This window comes from Salmo trutta, unplaced genomic scaffold (genome assembly GCF_901001165.1).
Source record: "Salmo trutta unplaced genomic scaffold, fSalTru1.1, whole genome shotgun sequence".
Lineage (NCBI taxonomy): Eukaryota > Metazoa > Chordata > Actinopteri > Salmoniformes > Salmonidae > Salmo > Salmo trutta.
This window is the reverse complement of record NW_021822962.1, coordinates 2,761,155-2,781,182: the sequence shown is the minus strand read 5'-3', so window position 1 is coordinate 2,781,182 and position 20,028 is coordinate 2,761,155. Positions and strand designations below refer to the sequence as shown.

Below are 20,028 nucleotides of genomic sequence, written 5' to 3'. Positions count from 1 at the left end.
GCACTAAAGTTATCCTCTTAGTTCCTGGATGAACATAGGGCCTGCACTAAAGTTATCCTCTTAGTTCCTGGAGGAATATAGGGCCTGTTCTAAAGTTATCCTCTTAGTTCCTGGAGGAACATAGGGCCTGTACTAAAGTTATCCTCTTAGTTATTGGAGGAACATGGGGCCTGTACTAAAGTTATCCTCTTAGTTCCTGGAGGAACATGGGGCCTGCACTAAAGTTACCCTCTTAGTTATTGGAGGAACATAGGGCCTGTACTAAAGTTATCCTCTTAGTTCCTGCAGGAACATGGGGCCTGCACTAAAGTTATCCTCTTAGTTCCTGGAGGAACATAGGGCCTGTTCTAAAGTTATCCTCTTAGTTCCTGGAGGAACATAGGGCCTGTACTAAAGTTATCCAATATTGCCGGTCTTGGGTTGCTCTTTTTGCCTCTGACCATGACAGCAGATCTTCTTGAGTTCTGTATGTGAACTTCTGTGCCAGGTCATGGCTGGAAGTCCTTTTCTCCGCCTGCCTTTTCAAAGACCTGTAGCTTGTGTTCTGCTCCATAGAGTAGCAGTAGGCAATGGATAACAACAGTTAAAAGGGCGTAGTGACAAGGTGACGAGCATCAGTTCCTCCTGTCTGTGTCATAAGGAATAGGATGACATCACTTCTGAGCCGTACTGCTTCTTATCAATGAAGTCTTTGTCTCTCTATTGCACACAAAAGCCTTTTGAATGCCGAGCCCTGGAGTGAAGGGAGGCGTGAAGAGAGAAAAACAGAGATATAGAGGATATAGAGCAGACAAAAGAACCAACCCGAGTTCCTTCCACATCCACACAGAGAATATGTGGTACTGTACGGCTGTACGGGGAGTTGGATCTATGGATCTGAGGGCTAAGCTTCTGTTTTAACGTTCAATCAACCAGATCCCAACCAGGACATCATCACCACCGCCAGGTTACATCATCCAGATCCCAACCAGGACATCATCACCACCACCAGGTTACATCATCCAGATCCCAACCAGGACATCATCACCACCAGGTTACATCAACCAGATCCCAACCAGGACATCATCACCACCACCAGGTTACATCACCACCACCAGGCTACATCATCCAGATCCCAACCAGGACATCATCACCACCACCAGGTTACATCAACCAGATCCCAACCAGGACATCATCACCACCACCAGGTTACATCACCACCACCAGGTTACATCAACCAGATCCCAACCAGGACATCATCATCACCACCAGGTTACATCAACCAGATCCCAACCAGGACATCATCACCACCACCAGGTTACATCACCACCACCAGGTTACATCAACCAGATCCCAACCAGGACATCATCACCACCGCCAGGTTACATCATCCAGATCCCAACCAGGACATCATCACCACCGCCAGGTTACATCATCCAGATCCCAACCAGGACATCATTACCACCACCAGGTTACATCATCCAGATCCCAACCAGGACATCATCACCACCAGGTTACATCAACCAGATCCCAACCAGGACATTATCATCACCACCAGGTTACATCAACCAGATCCCAACCAGGACATCATCACCACCACCAGGTTACATCACCACCACCAGGTTACATCATCCAGATCCTAACCAGGACATCATCATCACCACCAGGTTACATCACCACCACCAGGTTACATCATCATCACCACCAGGTTACATCATCATCACCACCAGGTTACATCAACCAGATCCTAACCAGGACATCATCATCACCACCAGGTTACATCACCACCACCAGGTTACATCATCCAGATCCCAACCAGGACATCATCACCACCACCAGGTTACATCAACCAGATCCCAACCAGGGCATCATCACCACCACCAGGTTACATCATCCAGATCCCAACCAGGACATCATCACCACCACCAGGTTACATCATCCAGATCCCAACCAGGACTCATCACCACCACCAGGTTACATCAACCAGATCCCAACCAGGGCATCATCATCACCACCAGGTTACATCAACCAGATCCTAACCAGGACATCATCACCACCACCAGGTTACATCACCACCACCAGGTTACATCATCCAGATCCCAACCAGGACATCATCACCACCACCAGGTTACATCACCACCACCAGGTTACATCAACCAGATCCCAACCAGGGCATCATCACCACCACCAGGTTACATCATCCAGATCCCAACCAGGACATCATCACCACCAGGTTACATCAACCAGATCCCAACCAGGGCATCATCATCACCACCAGGTTACATCAACCAGATCCCAACCAGGGCATCATCACCACCAGGTTACATCAACCAGATCCCAACCAGGGCATCATCATCACCACCAGGTTACATCAACCACCACCAGGTTACATCAACCAGATCCCAACCAGGTTACATCATCACCACCACCAGGTTACATCATCCAGATCCCAACCAGGGCATCATCACCACCACCAGGTTACATCATCCAGATCCCAAACAGGGCATCATCACCACCACCAGGTTACATCAACCAGATCCCAACCAGGGCATCATCATCACCACCAGGTTACATCACCACCACCAGGTTACATCACCACCACCAGGTTACATCAACCAGATCCCAACCAGGACATCATCACCACCACCAGGTTACATCACCACCACCAGGTTACATCAACCAGATCCCAACCAGGGCATCATCATCACCACCAGGTTACATCACCACCACCAGGTTACATCACCACCACCAGGTTACATCAACCAGATCCCAACCAGGACATCATCACCACCACCAGGTTACATCACCACCACCAGGTTACATCAACCAGATCCCAACCAGGGCATCATCACCACCACCAGGTTACATCAATCAGATCCCAACCAGGACATCATCACCACCACCAGGTTACATCAACCAGATCCCAACCAGGACATCATCACCACCACCAGGTTACATCACCACCACCAGGTTACATCAACCAGATCCCAACCAGGACATCATCACCACCACCAGGTTACATCACCACCACCAGGTTACATCAACCAGATCCCAACCAGGACATCATCACCACCACCAGGTTACATCACCACCACCAGGTTACATCAACCAGATCCCAACCAGGGCATCATCATCACCACCAGGTTCGATCACCACAGCCAGTGTAACAGAGTTCGCTTCGTAACCTCACTCCCCAGCGTGAAATCTCTCCACTGAATTGGTACCTTTTCTATAGTTGAATTGGCTACAATGTTTCCAAGTGGGCAGTCCTGTGTGTTTGCGAGGCAGAGAATCCCTAGTTCGATCCTGGTAAGGGACAGGGTACGTAGGGAAGGAAGCTCTTTATCAAGCACAGTGACACCTGTTGCAACAGCAGAGGAGGGCAGCCCTGTTGTCATAGTCCTTCATGTTGTTGTTTTCTGTTGTTTTTGGTCCTGTGTGGTTCAGTTTAAATCTGAGTCCTGTCTTTTGTCTAGTCCTGTCTTAATATCAAGTCCTGTCTTCCTATCTAGTCCTGTATTTTAGTTCTGCCTTCCTATCTAGTCCTGTCTAGTCCTGTCTTCCTATCTAGTCCTCTTCCTATCTAGTCCTGTCTTCCTATCTAGTCCTGTATTTTAGTTCTGCCTTCCTATCTAGTCCAGCCTTCCTATCTAGTCCTGTATTTTAGTTCTGCCTTCCTATCTAGTCCTGTCTTCCTATCTAGTCCTGTATTTTAGTTCTGCCTTCCTATCTAGTCCTGTCTTCCTATCTAGTCCTCTTCCTATCTAGTCCTGTCTTCCTATCTAGTCCTGTATTTTAGTCCTGTCTTCTAGTCTTGCCTTCCTATCTAGTCCAGCCTTCCTATCTAGTCCAGCCTTCCTATCTCTGTAACGCTCATCGTCGGGTGATAAGGAAGCGGACCAAAGCGCAGCTGGGAGCGAACACATGTTTATTTAGACACAAATAAACACGTTACCAAAAGAGACAAAGAATAGACGAAACGTTAACTTGCTCAAACAAAAGAGACAACAACCCACAAACATCGTGGGGGAAAAGGAACTTAAATGTGATTCCCAAACAAACATAACAAGCGACAGCTGTCTGATTGGGAAATCACCCCCGAGCCCAACATAGAAATAAAACACAAAGAAAGGCTATAACCAAAACATAGAAAATAAACCATAGAAATGCCACACCCTGACCAAAATAGCAGAGTTCACCTGGTCAGGGCGTGACAGTACCCCCCCTCCAACGGTGCGTACTCCCGGCGCACCAACCTAAAGTCTATTAGGGGGGGGGACCCGGGTGGGCGCCTCACCCTCGGTGGAGGCTCTGGCCCCGGGCGTGTTTCTCCCCCTGCCTCCACCCTAGCCCTACCCCTCTGGCCCGGACTGGACCACGGTGGAGCGGCATGCTCAGGCTCCGGAGCGGAGCCGCCGACCGGAACAGGACTGGTCCCCGGTGGACCGGACACAGGCCGTGCCGGACTGTGGACACGCGCCGTGGGCCTAGTGCGGGGAACAGGAATGGGCCGGACAGGACTGGGGACACGCACCACTAACCTGGTGCGGGGAGCAGGGACGGGCCGGACTGGACTGGGGACACGCACCACTGGCTTGGTGCGGGGAGCAGGGACGGGCCGGACTGGACTGGGGACACGCACCACTGGCTTGGTGCGGGGAGCAGGGACGGGCCGGACTGGACTGGGGACACGCACCGTGGGCTTGGTGCGAGGAGCAGGGACGGGCCGGACTGGACTGGACACATGCACCACTGGCTTCGTGCGGGGAGCAGGGATGGGCCAGACAGGACTGAGGACACGCACCGTGGGCTTGGTGCGAGGAGCAGGGACGGGTCGGGCCGGACTGTGGACACGCACCGTAGCCTTGGTGCGGCGAACAGGGATGGGCCGGACTGGACTGGACACACGCACCACTGGCTTGGTGCGGGGAGCAGGGATGGGCCAGACAGGACTGAGGACACGCACCGTGGGCTTGGTGCGAGGAGCAGGGACGGGTCGGGCCGGACTGTGGACACGCACCGTAGCCTTGGTGCGGCGAACAGGGATGGGCCGGACAGGACTGGGGACACGCACCGTGGGCTTGGTGCAAGGAGCAGGGACGGGTCGGGCCGGACTGTGGACACGCACCACTAACCTGGTGCGGGGAGCAGGAATGGGCCGGACAGGACTGGGGACACGCACCACTGGCTTGGTGCGGGGAGCAGGGATGGGCCGGACAGGACTGGGGACACGCACCACTGGCTTGGTGCGGGGAGCAGGGAGGGCCGGACTGGACTGTAGACACGCACCACATTCGCCCGGCAAGGGCGAGGTGCTGGCACAGGACGTGCTGGACCGTGACCGCACACCGGCGACACAGTGCGCCTAAGCGGCACCGGATATCCTGGACCGAGGAGGCGCACTGGAGGTCTGGAGTGCACAGCTGACATCACCCGTTCTGGCTCAACGCCCACCTTAGCCTGGCAAGTGTGGAGCGCTGGCACAGAACGCACTGGGCTGAGCAGCTGTACCGGAGACACAGTGCGCGTCCTCGGCGCAGGATACATCGGACCGAGAAGGGGCACCGGAGGCCAGGAGCGCTGAGCCGGCACAACACGTCCTCGCTGAACACTCCCCCTAGCCCGGCAAATGTGGGGCGCTGGCACAGAGCGCACTGGGCTGTGCAGGCGCACTGGCGATACCGTGCGCACCTCTGCCACCCAAGGCTCTTCCTCCACGCTGTCCCTACGCAGGTCCTCCAGGACCTGCCACATCTCTGCCTCCTCCTTCGCCGTTATCCCCCACGAGAGCAGTGGTCTGGGCTCTTCCTCTGCCCTTCCGGACCACCCCATTAGCCCCCCCCCCCCAAAATTTTCTTGGGGGTGTCTTCCGGGCCTCCTCGACCGCCGCCTGCGACTCCTTCCACCGGCTGGCATCACCTCCTCGACCTGGGAATCCTTCCGCCAGGGTCCTTTCCCCGACATGATCTCCTCCCAGGTCCAGAACTCCTTCCCCTCGCGAGCCCATCTCTCGCGCTCCTTATCCTCCCGCTGCTTGGTCCTGGTTCGGTGGGTTGTTCTGTAACGCTCATCGTCGGGTGATAAGGAAGCGGACCAAAGCGCAGCTGGGAGCGAACACATGTTTATTTAGACACAAATAAACACGTTACCAAAACAGACAAAGAATAGACGAAACGTTAACTTGCTCAAACAAAAGAGACAACAACCCACAAACATCGTGGGGGAAAAGGAACTTAAATGTGATTCCCCAATCAGACATAACAAGCGACAGCTGTCTGATTGGGAAATCACCCCGAGCCCAACATAGAAATAAAACACAAAGAAAGGCTATAACCAAAACATAGAAAATAAACCATAGAAATGCCACACCCTGACCAAAATAGCAGAGTTCACCTGGTCAGGGCGTGACAATCTCGTCCTGTCTTCCTGTCTAGACCTGTCCAACAATGGATTGCCTGGCTAATTCATGTCAATCTAATGAAGTCTGGGATGCGTAAAATAGTGAAAAATATAGGGAATACGGTGCCATTTAGGAGGCATCCCTCGATCAGATGTATCATCCACTCAGAGTAAGCATGGGGGTTATCCTGAATATTAATGTTCTGGTGACCTGCTACACAGCCCTACAAAGACCTCACTATGCTGTCATAAAGTTGTACACAGAGCCATATAATATACATGCATCTGATAGTACATGTCTTTGGGTCAAAGGATACTGAAGAAGAATGTATTCATGAGGCAGAACAGACAGATGTAGACCTGGGTTACAATACAAACGGCACCCTATTCCCTTTATAGTGCACTACTTTTGACCAGGGCCCATAGGGTATAGTATATTATACAGGGAAAAGGGTCAGCCATTTGGGACGCAGCCCTCCTCTCTCTGCTGAACTCAGCCTGCATGGGTGCCTCCTGGTGTGTTTCACCTAAAGGCTAATGCATGAGGTTAATACCCAGTATAGCTCAAAGTGACAGAGGTATTTCAACTACTCCTTAGACTAGATGCATACCTGCTAGTCAGGGGGCAATCCCCACCACCTCTACAGTCAAAACTGATCTAGTGGTCCAAAACTCCAGGTCACTTAGAAATGTCCTTGTTTTTGAAAAAGCCATTTTCTTTGTCCATTAAAAGAACATCAAATTGATCAGAAATACAGTGTAGACATTGTTAATTTTGTAAATGACTATTGTAGCTGAAAACGGCTGATTTTTAATGGATTATCTACATAGGCGTACAGAGGCCCATTATTAGTAACCATCACTCCTGTGTTCCAATGGCACGTTGTGTTAGCTAATCCAAGTTTAGCATTTTAAAAGGCTAATTGATCATTAGAAAACCCTTTTGCAATTATGTTAGCACAGCTGAAAACTGTTGTTCTGCTTAAAGAAGCAATAAAACTGGCCTTCTTTAGACTAGTTGAGTATCTGGAGCGTCATAATATGTGGGTTCGATTACAGGCTCAAAATGACCTGAAACAAAGAACTTTCTTCTGAAACTCGTCTATTCTTGTTCTGAGAAATGAAGGCTATTCCAGAGAGGAGTGGGAGTCGCCTCTTCACTGTTGACATTTCAGTGGGGAATACGCATGCAATCTGGCGAATCCTCCAACCAGGATTTCTTGAAAAACTGTGTTTTTTTTTTTCAATTACTGGAACTTTGCAAACTTAACTATATCCAATGTCTTGTGGTCAGGGGTCATTCTCCATCACCTCTAAAGACTGGCTGGCTCAGACCTGAGGGTCTTGACTGAGCAGGGGTCAACCTCCACCACCTCTAAAGACTGGCTGGCTCAGACCTGTGGGTGTTAACTGAACAGGGGTAAACCTCCATCACCTCTAAAGACTGGCTGGCTCAGACCTGTGGGTGTTGACTGAGCAGAGGTCAACCTCCATCACCTCTAAAGACTGGCTGGCTCAGACCTGTGGGTGTTGACTGAACAGGGGTCAACCTCCATCACCTCTAAAGACTGGCTGGCTCAGACCTGTGGGTGTTGACTGAACAGGGGTCAACCTCCATCACCTCTAAAGACTGGCTGGCTCAGACCTGTGGGTGTTGACTGAACAGGGGTCAACCTCCATCACCTCTAAAGACTGGCTGGCTCAGACCTGTGGGTGTTGACTGATCAGTGGTCAACCTCCATCACCTCTAAAGACTGGCTGGCTCAGATCTGTGGATGTTGACTGAACAATTCACACTGGCTGGTTCAGATCTGTGGATGTTGACTGAACAGTTCACACTGGCTGGTTCAGATCTGTTGATGTTGACTGAACTGTTCACACTGGCTGGTTCAGATCTGTGGAGGTTGACTGAATAGTTCACACTGGCTGGTTCAGATCTGTGGATGTTGACTGATAAGTTCTCACTGGCTGGTTCAGATCTGTGGATGTTGACTGAACAGTTCAGACTGGCTGGTTCAGATCTGTGGAGGTTGACTGATAAGTTCACACTGGCTGGTTCAGGTCTGTGGATGTTGACTGAACAGTTCACACTGGCTGGCTCAGATCTGTGGATGTTGACTGAACAGTTCACACTGGCTGGTTCAGATCTGTTGATGTTGACTGAAAAGTTCACACTGGCTGGTTCAGGTCTGTTGATGTTGACTGAACAGTTCACACTGGCTGGCTCAGATCTGTGGATGTTGACTGAACAGTTCACACTGGCTGGCTCAGACCTGTGGATGTTGACTGAACAGTTCACACTGGCTGGTTCAGATCTGTGGATGTTGACTGATCAGTTCACACTGGCTGGTTCAGGTCTGTGGATGTTGACTGAACAGTTCACACTGGCTGGTTCAGATCTGTTGATGTTGACTGAGAAGTTCACACTGGCTGGTTCAGATCTGTGGATGTTGACTGAGAAGTTCACACTGGCTGGTTCAGATCTGTGGATGTTGACTGAACAGTTCACACTGGCTGGTTCAGATCTGTGGATGTTGACTGAACAGTTCAGACTGGCTCGTTCAGGTCTGTGGATGTTGACTGAACAGTTCACACTGGCTAGTTCAGATCTGTGGATGTTGACTGAACAGTTCACACTGACTGGTTCAGATCTGTGGAGGTTGACTGAATAGTTCACACTGGCTGGTTCAGATCTGTGGATGTTGACTGATAAGTTCTCACTGGCTGGTTCAGATCTGTGGATGTTGACTGAACAGTTCAGACTGGCTGGTTCAGATCTGTGGAGGTTGACTGATAAGTTCACACTGGCTGGTTCAGGTCTGTGGATGTTGACTGAACAGTTCACACTGGCTGGCTCAGATCTGTGGATGTTGACTGAACAGTTCACACTGGCTGGTTCAGATCTGTTGATGTTGACTGAAAAGTTCACACTGGCTGGTTCAGGTCTGTTGATGTTGACTGAACAGTTCACACTGGCTGGCTCAGATCTGTGGATGTTGACTGAACAGTTCACACTGGCTGGCTCAGACCTGTGGATGTTGACTGAACAGTTCACACTGGCTGGTTCAGATCTGTGGATGTTGACTGATCAGTTCACACTGGCTGGTTCAGGTCTGTGGATGTTGACTGAACAGTTCACACTGGCTGGTTCAGATCTGTTGATGTTGACTGAGAAGTTCACACTGGCTGGTTCAGATCTGTGGATGTTGACTGAGAAGTTCACACTGGCTGGTTCAGATCTGTGGATGTTGACTGAACAGTTCACACTGGCTGGTTCAGATCTGTGGCTGTTGACTGAACAGTTCAGACTGGCTCGTTCAGGTCTGTGGATGTTGACTGAACAGTTCACACTGGCTAGTTCAGATCTGTGGATGTTGACTGAACAGTTCACACTGACTGGTTCAGATCTGTGGATGTTGACTGAACAGTTCAGACTGGCTGGTTCAGGTCTGTGGATGTTGACTGAACAGTTCACACTGGCTGGTTCAGATCTGTGGATGTTGACTGAACAGTTCACACTGGCTGGTTCAGATCTGTGGATGTTGACTGAACAGTTCACACTGGCTGGTTCAGATCTGTGGATGTTGACTGAACAGTTCACACTGGCTGGCTCAGATCTGTTGATGTTGACTGAGCAGTTCACACTGGCTGGTTCAGACCTGTGGATGTTGACTGAACAGTTCACACTGGCTGGTTCAGATCTGTGGATGTTGACTGAACAGTTCAGACTGGCTAGTTCAGATCTGTGGATGTTGACTGAACAGTTCAGACTGGCTGGTTCAGGTCTGTGGATGTTGACGGGAAGGGACGTGGATGGGTAGATGGGTGGGTGTATAACAAGAACGTCCAACAACCCAAAGGTTGCGTGTTAGAATCTCATCATGGACAACTTTAGCTAATTTGCTTACTACTTACTTATTATTAGCTACTTTGCAACTACTTTGCATTTTAGCTAACACCTAACCCTTACCCTAACCTTAACCCTAACCTTAACCCCTAATTCCTAGCCTAGCTAACGTTAGTCACCGAGATAACGTTAGCGTTAGCCACCTAGCCAATTCATAACATATCATATACGAAATGGATGATGGACATCCACAAATGAATGCAAACAAAACGTAACATGTCATACTAAATGATGGGCGGCAGGTAGCCTAGTGGGCGAGAGCATTAGGCCAGTAACCGAAAGGTTGCTAGATTGAATCCCCGAGTAGACAAGGTAAACATCTGACGTTCTGCCCCTGAACAAGGCAGTTAACCCACTGTTCCAAGGCCGTCATTGTAAATAAGAATTTGTTCTTAACTGACTTGCTTAGTTAAATTTAGGTTAAATAAAACAATTTAAAAATGAATGGAGACAGATGTACATTTACTATGTTACTGCTACTCCTCAGTCCAGGTTGATTTATACAGTCATAATTGTATTTAGAATGGGTGGGTAGCGTTGCATAGTGTAGTATTGTGTAGTATAGAGTAGTATAGTGTGGCATAGTGTAGTATAGCATAGTATAGTGTAGTATAGTGTAGTATAGTGTAGTATAGTGTGGTATAAAGGTGTAGGTGTAGCTTTGAGAAACTAACTTTGAGAAACTAACAAGGTTAGCTAGCCAGCTAGGCAGCTTTATTCGTTCGTTCGCGCCGTTTTCCAAACGGCGTCAACATCACAACACCACAGCCACTGCTAGCTAGTCAACTTTACCAACTAGCAGTACTGTAGAAACTAAATAAATTACAACAGAACGATTTGATTAGTGTGACGTTAGCTAGCTACATAGTTGTCTTTGTATCAAAGATAAAGGTAAATGCAGCCACTGCTAGCTAGCCAACGCTACCAGCTAGCAGTACTGTATCATTTTTAGTCAATAAGATTTTTGCAACGTAAACTTTCGAGTTGTGTAGTCCACTTGTGTAGCTAGCAGGACTGACTTTGTGTTAGCTAGCCAACGTTTAATTACTTCTGCGTTGTGAAAGGAACTAGACACGGCCACGAATGATCCATTGATAGTTTGTTGTAACCAAGTATTGGTGCTAACCGTGTGTTATTGGATGCTAGCATGCTAGTTAGCTATAGGATACGGTGCACTGGGTGGATTTCACGGAAGAATACTGTACCAAGTTATCTAACTGAATAAACTAAGTTTGAGCCTATTCCTGGAAACATTGAACCACTGTAGTTTACAGCAATTATAATTTCTAAGTGGAAGTTGGAATAGTTATATTTGAGTGTTTCAGTGAATGGTTAGTGAGGGAGGCCCTGCTCTCTCGCTTCCCCAGTTGTTTAGTTAATTTTCATTCCAATCTCCTTTGCATTAGCGTAGCCTCTCCTGTAGTATCCTGTCAACTATGTGTCTGTCTATCCCTGTTCTCTACTCTCTGCACAGGCCACACAAACGCTTCACACCGCATGGCCGCTGCCACTCTAACCTGGTGGTCCCAGCGCGCACGACCCACGTGGAGTTCCAGGTCTCCGGCAGCCTCTGGAACTGCCGGTCTGCGGCCAACAAGGCAGAGTTCATCTCAGTCTATGCTACCCTCCAGTCCCTCGACTTCTTGGTGCTGACGGAAACATGGATTACCACAGAAAACACTGCTACTCCTACTGCTCTCTCCTTGTCTGACTACGTGTTCTCGCATACCCCGAGAGCATCTGGTCAGCGTTGTGGTGGGACTGGAATCCTCATCTCTCCCAAGTGGACATTCTCTCTTTATCCCCTGACCCATCTGTCTATCTCCTCCTTTGAATTCCATGCTGTCACAGTCTCTAGCCCATTCAAGCTTAACATCCTTATCATTTATCGCCCTCCAGGTTCCCTTGGAGAGTTCATCAATGAGCTTGACGCCATGATAAGTTCCTTTCCTGAGGATGGCACACCCCTCACAATTCTGGGTGACTTTAACCTCCCTACGTCTACCTTTGACTCATTTCTCTCTGCCTCCTTCTTTCCACTCCTCTCCTCTTTTGGCCTCACCCTCTCACCGTCCCTCCTACTCACAAGGCAGGCAATACGCTTGACCTCATCTTTACTAGATGCTGTTCTTCTACTAATCTCACTGCAACTCCCCTCCAAGTCTCCGACCACTACCTTGTATCCTTTTCCCTCTCGCTCTCCTCCAACACTACTCACTCTGCCCCTACTCAGATGGTACTGCGCCGTCGCAACCTTCACTCTCTCTCTCCTGCTATTCTCTCCTCTTCCATCCTATCATCTTTTCCCTCTGCTCAATCCTTCTCCAACCAATCTCCTGATTCTGCCTCCTCAACCCTCCTCTCCTCCCTTTCTGCATCCTTTGACTCTCTATGTCCCCTATCCTCCCGGTCGGCTCGGTCCTCCCCTCCTGCTCCATGGCTTGACGACTCATTGCGAGCTCACAGAACAGGGCTCCAGGCAGCCGAGCGGAAATGGAGGAAAACTAGCCTCCCTGCGGATCTGGCATCTTTTCACTCCCTCCTCTCCACATTTTCTTCCTCTGTTTCTGCTGCTAAAGCCACTTTCTACCACTCTAAATTCCAAGCATCTGCCTCTAACCCTAGGAAGCTCTTTGCCGCCTTCTCCTCCCTCCTGAATTCTCCTCCCCCTCCCCCCCCTCCTCCCTCTCTGCGGATGACTTTGTCAACCATTTTGAAAAGAAGGTTGACGACATCCGATCCTCGTTTGTTAAGTCAAACGACACCGCTGGTCCTGCTCACATTGCCCTACCCTATGCTTTGACCTCTTTCTCCCCTCTCTCTCCAGATGAAATCTTGCGACTTGTGACGGCCGGCCGCTCAACAACCTGCCCGCTTGACCCTATCCCCTCCTCTCTTCTCCAGACCATTTCCGGTGACCTTCTCCCTTACCTCACCTCGCTCATCAACTCATCCTTGACCGCTGGCTACGTCCCTTCCGTCTTCAAGAGAGCGAGAGTTGCACCCCTTCTCAAAAAACCTACACTCGATCCCTCCGATGTCAACAACTACAGACCAGTATCCCTTCTTTCTTTCCTCTCCAAAACTCTTGAGCGTGCCGTCATTGGCCAGCTCTCTTGCTATCTCTCTCAGAATGACCTTCTTGATCCTAATCAGTCAGGTTTCAAGACAGGTTTCATTCAACTGAGACTGCTCTTCTCTGTGTCACGGAGGCTCTCCGCACTGCTAAAGCTAACTCTCTCTCTGCTCTCATCCTTCTAGACCTATCTGCTGCCTTTGATACTGTCAACCATCAGATACTCCTCTCCACCCTCTCCGAGTTGGGCATCTCCGGCGCAGCTCACTCTTGGATTGCGTCCTACCTGATAGGTCGCTCCTACCAGGTGGCGTGGTGAGAATCCGTCTCCGCACCACATGCTCTCACCACTGGTATCCCCCAGGGCTCAGTTCTAGGCCCTCTCCTATTCTCGCTATACACCAAGTCACTTGGCTCTGTCATATCCTCACATGGTCTCTCCTATCATTGCTACGCAGACGACACACAATTAATCTTCTCCTTTCCCCCTTCTGATAACCAGGTGGCGAATCGCATTTCTGCATGTCTGGCAGACATATCAGTGTGGATGTCGGATCACCACCTCAAGCTGAACCTCGGCAAGACGGAGCTGCTCTTCCTCCCGGGGAAGGACTGCCCGTTCCATGATCTCGCCATTACGGTTGACAACTCCATTGTGTCCTCCTCCCAGAGTGCTAAGAGCCTTGGCGTGACCCTGGACAACACCCTGTCGTTCTCCGCTAACATCAAGGCGGTGACCCGATCCTGTAGGTTCATGCTCTACAACATTCGCAGAGTACGACCCTGCCTCACACAGGAAGCGGCGCAGGTCCTAATCCAGGCACTTGTCATCTCCCGTTTGGATTACTGCAACTCGCTGTCGGCGGGGCTCCCTGCCTGTGCCATTAAACCCCTACAACTCATCCAGAACGCCGCAGCCCGTCTGGTGTTCAACCTTCCCAAGTTCTCTCACGTCACACCGCTCCTCCGCACACTCCACTGGCTTCCAGTTGAAGCTCGCATCTGCTACAAGACTATGGTGCTTGCCTACGGAGCTGTGAGGGGAACGGCACATCCGTACCTTCAGGCTCTGATCAGTCCCTACACCCAAAGAAGGGCACTGCGTTCATCCACCTCTGGCCTGCTCGCCTCCCTACCTCTGCGGAAGCACAGTTCCCGCTCAGCCCAGTCAAAACTGTTCGCTGCTCTGGCACCCCAATGGTGGAACAAGCTCCCTCACGACGCCTGGACAGCGGAGTCAATCACCACCTTCCGGAGACACCTGAATCCCCACCTCTTTAAGGAATACCTGGGATAGGATAAAGTAATCCTTCTAACCCCCCCCCGACCCTCCCCCCCAAAAAGATGTAGATGTACTATTGTAAAGTGGTTCCACTGGATATCATAAGGTGAATGCACCAGTTTGTAAGTCGCTCTGGATAAGAGCGTCTGCTAAATGACGTAAATGTAAATGTAAATGTATAGTATAGCATAGCATGGTACAGTGTAGTATAGTGTAGTATAGAGTAGTATAGAAGTATAGTGTAGCATAGCATAGTATAGTGTGGTATAGAGTAGTATAGAAGTATGGTGTAGTATAGTGTAGTGTAGTGCGGTATAGTGTAGTATAGAGTAGTATAGCATAGTATAGTATAGCATATTGTAGTATAGCATAGTATAGAGTGGTATAGTGTGGTATAGAGTGGTATAGTGTGGTATAGAGTAGTATAGTGTGGTGTAGTGTAGTATAGTGTAGTATAACATAGCATAGTATAGTGTAGTATAGTGTAGTATAGAGTAGTATAGAAGTATAATGTTCCCTTGTGCTGCTATTTACATTGCTATCATTATGAAACGATAACATCATTCTGATTTCAAAGTGCAGTACAACATAAATGAGTAATAATCATGAAGTGAATGAAGCTGTCCCCTGGGCTGGTACAGTATGTTGTAATGAGGGTGTGCATACATTCATGTAAACAGGCTACTTACTGTGCATTGCATTTGCATGGGTTTACTGGCAGAGAGTAGTTTCCAAAAAATGAATTTAGATTGTTTCCTGTTCCTAGATGTCCTGCTGGGGTTCTATTTACCCAGAAATTACACTCTGGTGTTATGATTGTTATTATCATACAAATAGCCTTTATTACATATGACTGACTGATTCACACAGGTTAGCAGAGGGTAGTGAGCTTCTAGTTTCAATTTCCCTTTCAGATTCTGCATATAAAGCTGTTTATAATACTCAATCAGAGTTTCGTAATGGAAGCTTATTGTGGTCTTGTAACTAGAATTCTGTCATCATAAACAAACAGTTGGAGAGAGAAAGAAGGAATAAAGAGAGAGAAAGGGAGAGAGCGAAAGGAGAGAGAGAGGAGGAGAGGGAGGGAGAACGAATAAAGAGAGAGAAAGAGAGAGAGCGAAAGGAGAGGGAGGGAGAACGAATAAAGAGAGAGAAAGAGAGAGAGCGAAAGGAGAGAGGAGGAGAGGGAGGGAGAGCGAATAAAGAGAGAGAAAGAGAGAGAGCGAAAGGAGAGAGAGAGGAGGAGAGGGAGGGAGAACGAATAAAGAGAGAGAAAGAGAGAGAGCGAAAGGAGAGAGAGAGGAGGAGAGGGAGGGAGAACGAATAAAGAGAGAGAAAGAGAGAGAACGAAAGGAGAGAGAGAGGAGGAGAGGGAGGGAGAACGAATAAAGAGAGAGAAAGAGAGAGAGCGAAAGGAGAGAGAGAGGAGGAGAGGGAGGGAGAACGAATAAGGAGAGAGTAAGCAAGTGAAAGACAGAAAGACAGAGAGAGAGAAGAATAGAAAACGAGAGCATGACAGAATGATAAACAGAGAGAGAGAGAGCGAGAGAGAGACCAAAGACGACTGTATAGTCAGGCCCCGTAACCACAATGAGGTTGGAGGGCCTCCCCTCCCCTCGGCGCCCCCTTCCTCTCCTTCCTGTTCTCCTCTGTTCAGTGGATTTGAGAATAAACTCAATCCCTGTTAAATTATAGATTACAGACCGGCTCTGGCTATAGTTACAGTGTGGCTGTGCTGACTGACTGCCTGCCTAGCTGTGTGTGTGTGTGTGTGTGTGTGTGTGTGTGTGTGTGTGTGTGTGTGTGTGTGTGTGTGTGTGTGTGTGTGTGTGTGTGTGTGTGTGTGTGTGTGTGTGTGTGTGTGTGTGTGTGTGTGTGTGTGTGTTGTGTGTGTGTGTGGAACCAGTTCTGAGCCTCACACAGCTGTTTCACCTCTCAACCTCATTAATTGTAAAGCAACATCAAACACTCTCGACAACCCTTCACAGAGCTGGAACAAGGGATATAGTTAGACTATATGAATATGGAAACATCTCTTCTCTCACATTCAGTCCAATATGGTTTCTGTTGGTCCTGTTGCCGTTTGTAGTCTTACCTTGTGCAAAAATTCTTTATGGGGCATGGCTCTCTGAGACTGTATTCATCATCTGGTGTAGCCTATACAGTACCTGTGGTGTGATATGGAGAACTCTGTGGTGTGACATGCAGAACTCTGTGGTGTGACATGGAGACACTGAGGTGTGATATGGAGAACACTGAGGTGTGATATGGAGAACTCTGTGGTGTGACATGGAGAACACTGAGGTGTGATATGGAGAACTCTGAGGTGTGATATGGAGAACTCTGAGGTGTGATATGGAGAACTCTGAGGTGTGATATGGAGAACTCTGTGGTGTGATATGGAGAACACTGTGGTGTGATATGGAGAACTCTGTGGTGTGACATGGAGAACACTGAGGTGTGATATGGAGAACTCTGAGGTGTGATATGGAGAACACTGAGGTGTGATATGGAGAACACTGTGGTGTGATATGGAGAGCTCTGAGGTGTGATATGGAGAACTCTGAGGTGTGATATGGAGAACACTGTGGTGTGATATGGAGAACTCTGTGGTGTGATATGGAGAACACTGTGGTGTGATATGGAGAACTCTGAGGTGTGATATGGAGAACACTGTGGTGTGATATGGAGAACTCTGTGGTGTGATATGGAGAACACTGTGGTGTGACATGGAGAACTCTGTGGTGTGATATGGAGAACACTGTGGTGTGATATGGAGAACTCTGTGGTGTGATATGGAGAACTCTGAAGTGTGATATGGAGAACTCTGTGGTGTGATATGGAGAACTCTGAGGTGTGATATGGAGAACTCTGTGGTGTGACATGGAGAACACTGAGGTGTGATATAGAGAACACTGAGGTGTGATATGGAGAACTCTGTGGTGTGATATGGAGAACTCTGTGGTGTGATATGGAGAACACTGAGGTGTGATATGGAGAACTCTGTGGTGTGATATGGAGAACTCTGTGGTGTGGTATGGAGAACTCTGTGGTGTGATATGGAGAACACTGAGGTGTGATATGGAGAACTCTGAGGTGTGATATGGAGAACTCTGTGGTGTGATATGGAGAACTCTGAGGTGTGATATGGAGAACACTGTGGTGTGATATGGAGAACTCTGTGGTGTGATATGGAGAACACTGTGGTGTGATATGGAGAACTCTGTGGTGTGATATGGAGAACTCTGAGGTGTGATATGGAGAACTCTGTGGTGTGACATGGAGAACACTGAGGTGTGATATGGAGAACACTGTGGTGTGATATGGAGAACACTGTGATGTGATATGGAGAACTCTTTGGTGTGATATGGATAACTCTGAGGTGTGAATTGGAGAACTCTGTGGTGTGATATGGAGAACTCTGTGGTGTGATATGGATAACTCTGAGGTGTGAATTGGAGAACTCTGTGGTGTGATATGGAGAACTCTGAGGTGTGATATGGAGAACACTGTGGTGTGATATGGAGAACTCTGTGGTGTGATATGGATAACTCTGAGGTGTGAATTGGAGAACTCTGAGGTGTGATATGGAGAACTCTGTGGTGTGATATGGAGAACACTGAGGTGGGATATGGAGAACTCTGTGGTGTGATATGGAGAACTCTGTGGTGTGATATGGAGAACTCTGAGGTGTGATATGGAGAACTCTGTGGTGTGATATGGAGAACTCTGAAGTGTGATATGGAGAACTCTTTGGTGTGATATGGAGAACTCTGTGGTGTGATATGGAGAACTTTGTTTATTTAGTCCTGTTCCATTATACCAGTCTGTCTATGCAACACTGTTCTGCACATACTGTGCTGTATGACTGTAGGAGGGGAAAATGTATTCCTTTCCTTCATATTTCCAGATTTTAGAACATTGCATGACCATGCTTCTGGTCTTCAGCTTGTGTTAGAACTCTTCAGGCAGCTCTCATAGACAACCAAGAATACAAACACACACCAGTCAACAAAACAGATCATGTTTACTACAGAATACATATTTTAATCCATGAAATGAAGCTCCACCTTGAGGTGTCTCATCTGCAAAGAGGAAGACATGTTTTACTTATGAGATTGCAGAAATGGCCAATGATTATCAACACAAGCAACACATAATTATATCCTCTGACACTACAGGACAGGACACGACTGTGTGCCAAATGGCTGCCTATTCCTCACATAGTGCACTACCTTTGACCAGAGCCCTATTCTACAGTACATCCACTGACCAGCAGAGAGCACTGAGGCCCACCGATGTCTTCCTCTAGCAGTTCACTCCTGACCAGCAGCAGGGAAGTTGGTCTCCTCACCACTCTCCTCTACCTGCTCATTCTCTCCCTGGCTCTCCTCCTCCTTCTCCTCCTCCTCTCCCTCCTCCTGTTGCTCTTGTTCCAGGTCGTAAAGCATTACAGGAATGTAGGTGATGCCCAGAGGGGCAGTGGGCGGGACTATCAAGCAAGGGGAGGAGTCTCTCTCTTTCTCTTCCTGGTCTGTGTCTGGTTCCTCCTTGTCCGAGGACAGGATGGCCTGTTCCATGTTCCATGACTGAACAGATATTGAACCTGTGCAGTCAATGTTTGCAGTAATTTCTTGGTCCACTACTTCTATGGCTGATCTTCTTGTATCAGACCAACTATGGCCATCTGTTTCAGAGTCTCTCTTGTCAACAATGTTGTGCAGGTCCTCAATAAACTCTGGATTTTCATTGTCTGATCGCAGTCTTCCATTAAAGATGATTGGGCCGTCGTACACATCAAGGGAGGCACAGCACAGAAAACAATAGCAGAACCACCACTTGGCGGATCCTTTGCGTGGTCCTCCTTCCATGGTCAAATGTCAAATAACAGAATTAGAAAGAGTAGAACGGCCCTCCCCATTCAAATGAATACGCCATTATTGGTGGACTGGCAGCCATTATTGGTGGACTGGCAGCCATTGTGAGTGTTATCAGGAGCACAGCAAGAAGCAATAGCAGGTGTTCCACTCAATCTATGCTGTGATTTGTTGTGTCAACTCAACTGACATTTCAAAAAAATACATTCTATGAGCCACATCAGTTACTTTGTATCATTTGAATGAACATTCTATATTACCATGGAAACCAGCATCAGCTGATAGAACATTCCAAATGACAATGGAAATGTCCTATCGATGTTAATTCCATGAATTGTCCGTTGTGTGTTCTTAGTTCTGGGCAGAGCCATAGTCCAACGTTCTTCCTATTGACCTCCATTGTAAAATAGATTTTTTTGGTAATACAGAAATAAAAAAACATGCTGAAAAGCTGCTGTGTTGTTCAATGTACGTGTAGCCAGGTCAAAAACCTCAACCTACGGTTCGC

At 48.5% G+C, this 20,028-nt stretch overlaps 1 protein-coding gene across 1 annotated transcript; it reads right to left on the bottom strand.

The window, feature by feature from the left end:
• Positions 1-18,664: 18,664 nt before the first annotated feature.
• Positions 18,665-19,724, bottom strand: LOC115187719 (neurofilament medium polypeptide-like). Its single transcript, XM_029746713.1, has 2 exons — positions 18,917-19,724; positions 18,665-18,728 (listed from the first exon to the last, which is right to left on the bottom strand). The coding sequence occupies exon 1, from the start codon at positions 19,512-19,514 to the stop codon at positions 18,960-18,962; it is 555 nt and encodes a 184-aa protein (XP_029602573.1). The 5' UTR covers positions 19,515-19,724; the 3' UTR covers positions 18,665-18,728; positions 18,917-18,959.
• Between the last annotated feature and the right edge of the window lie 304 nt (positions 19,725-20,028).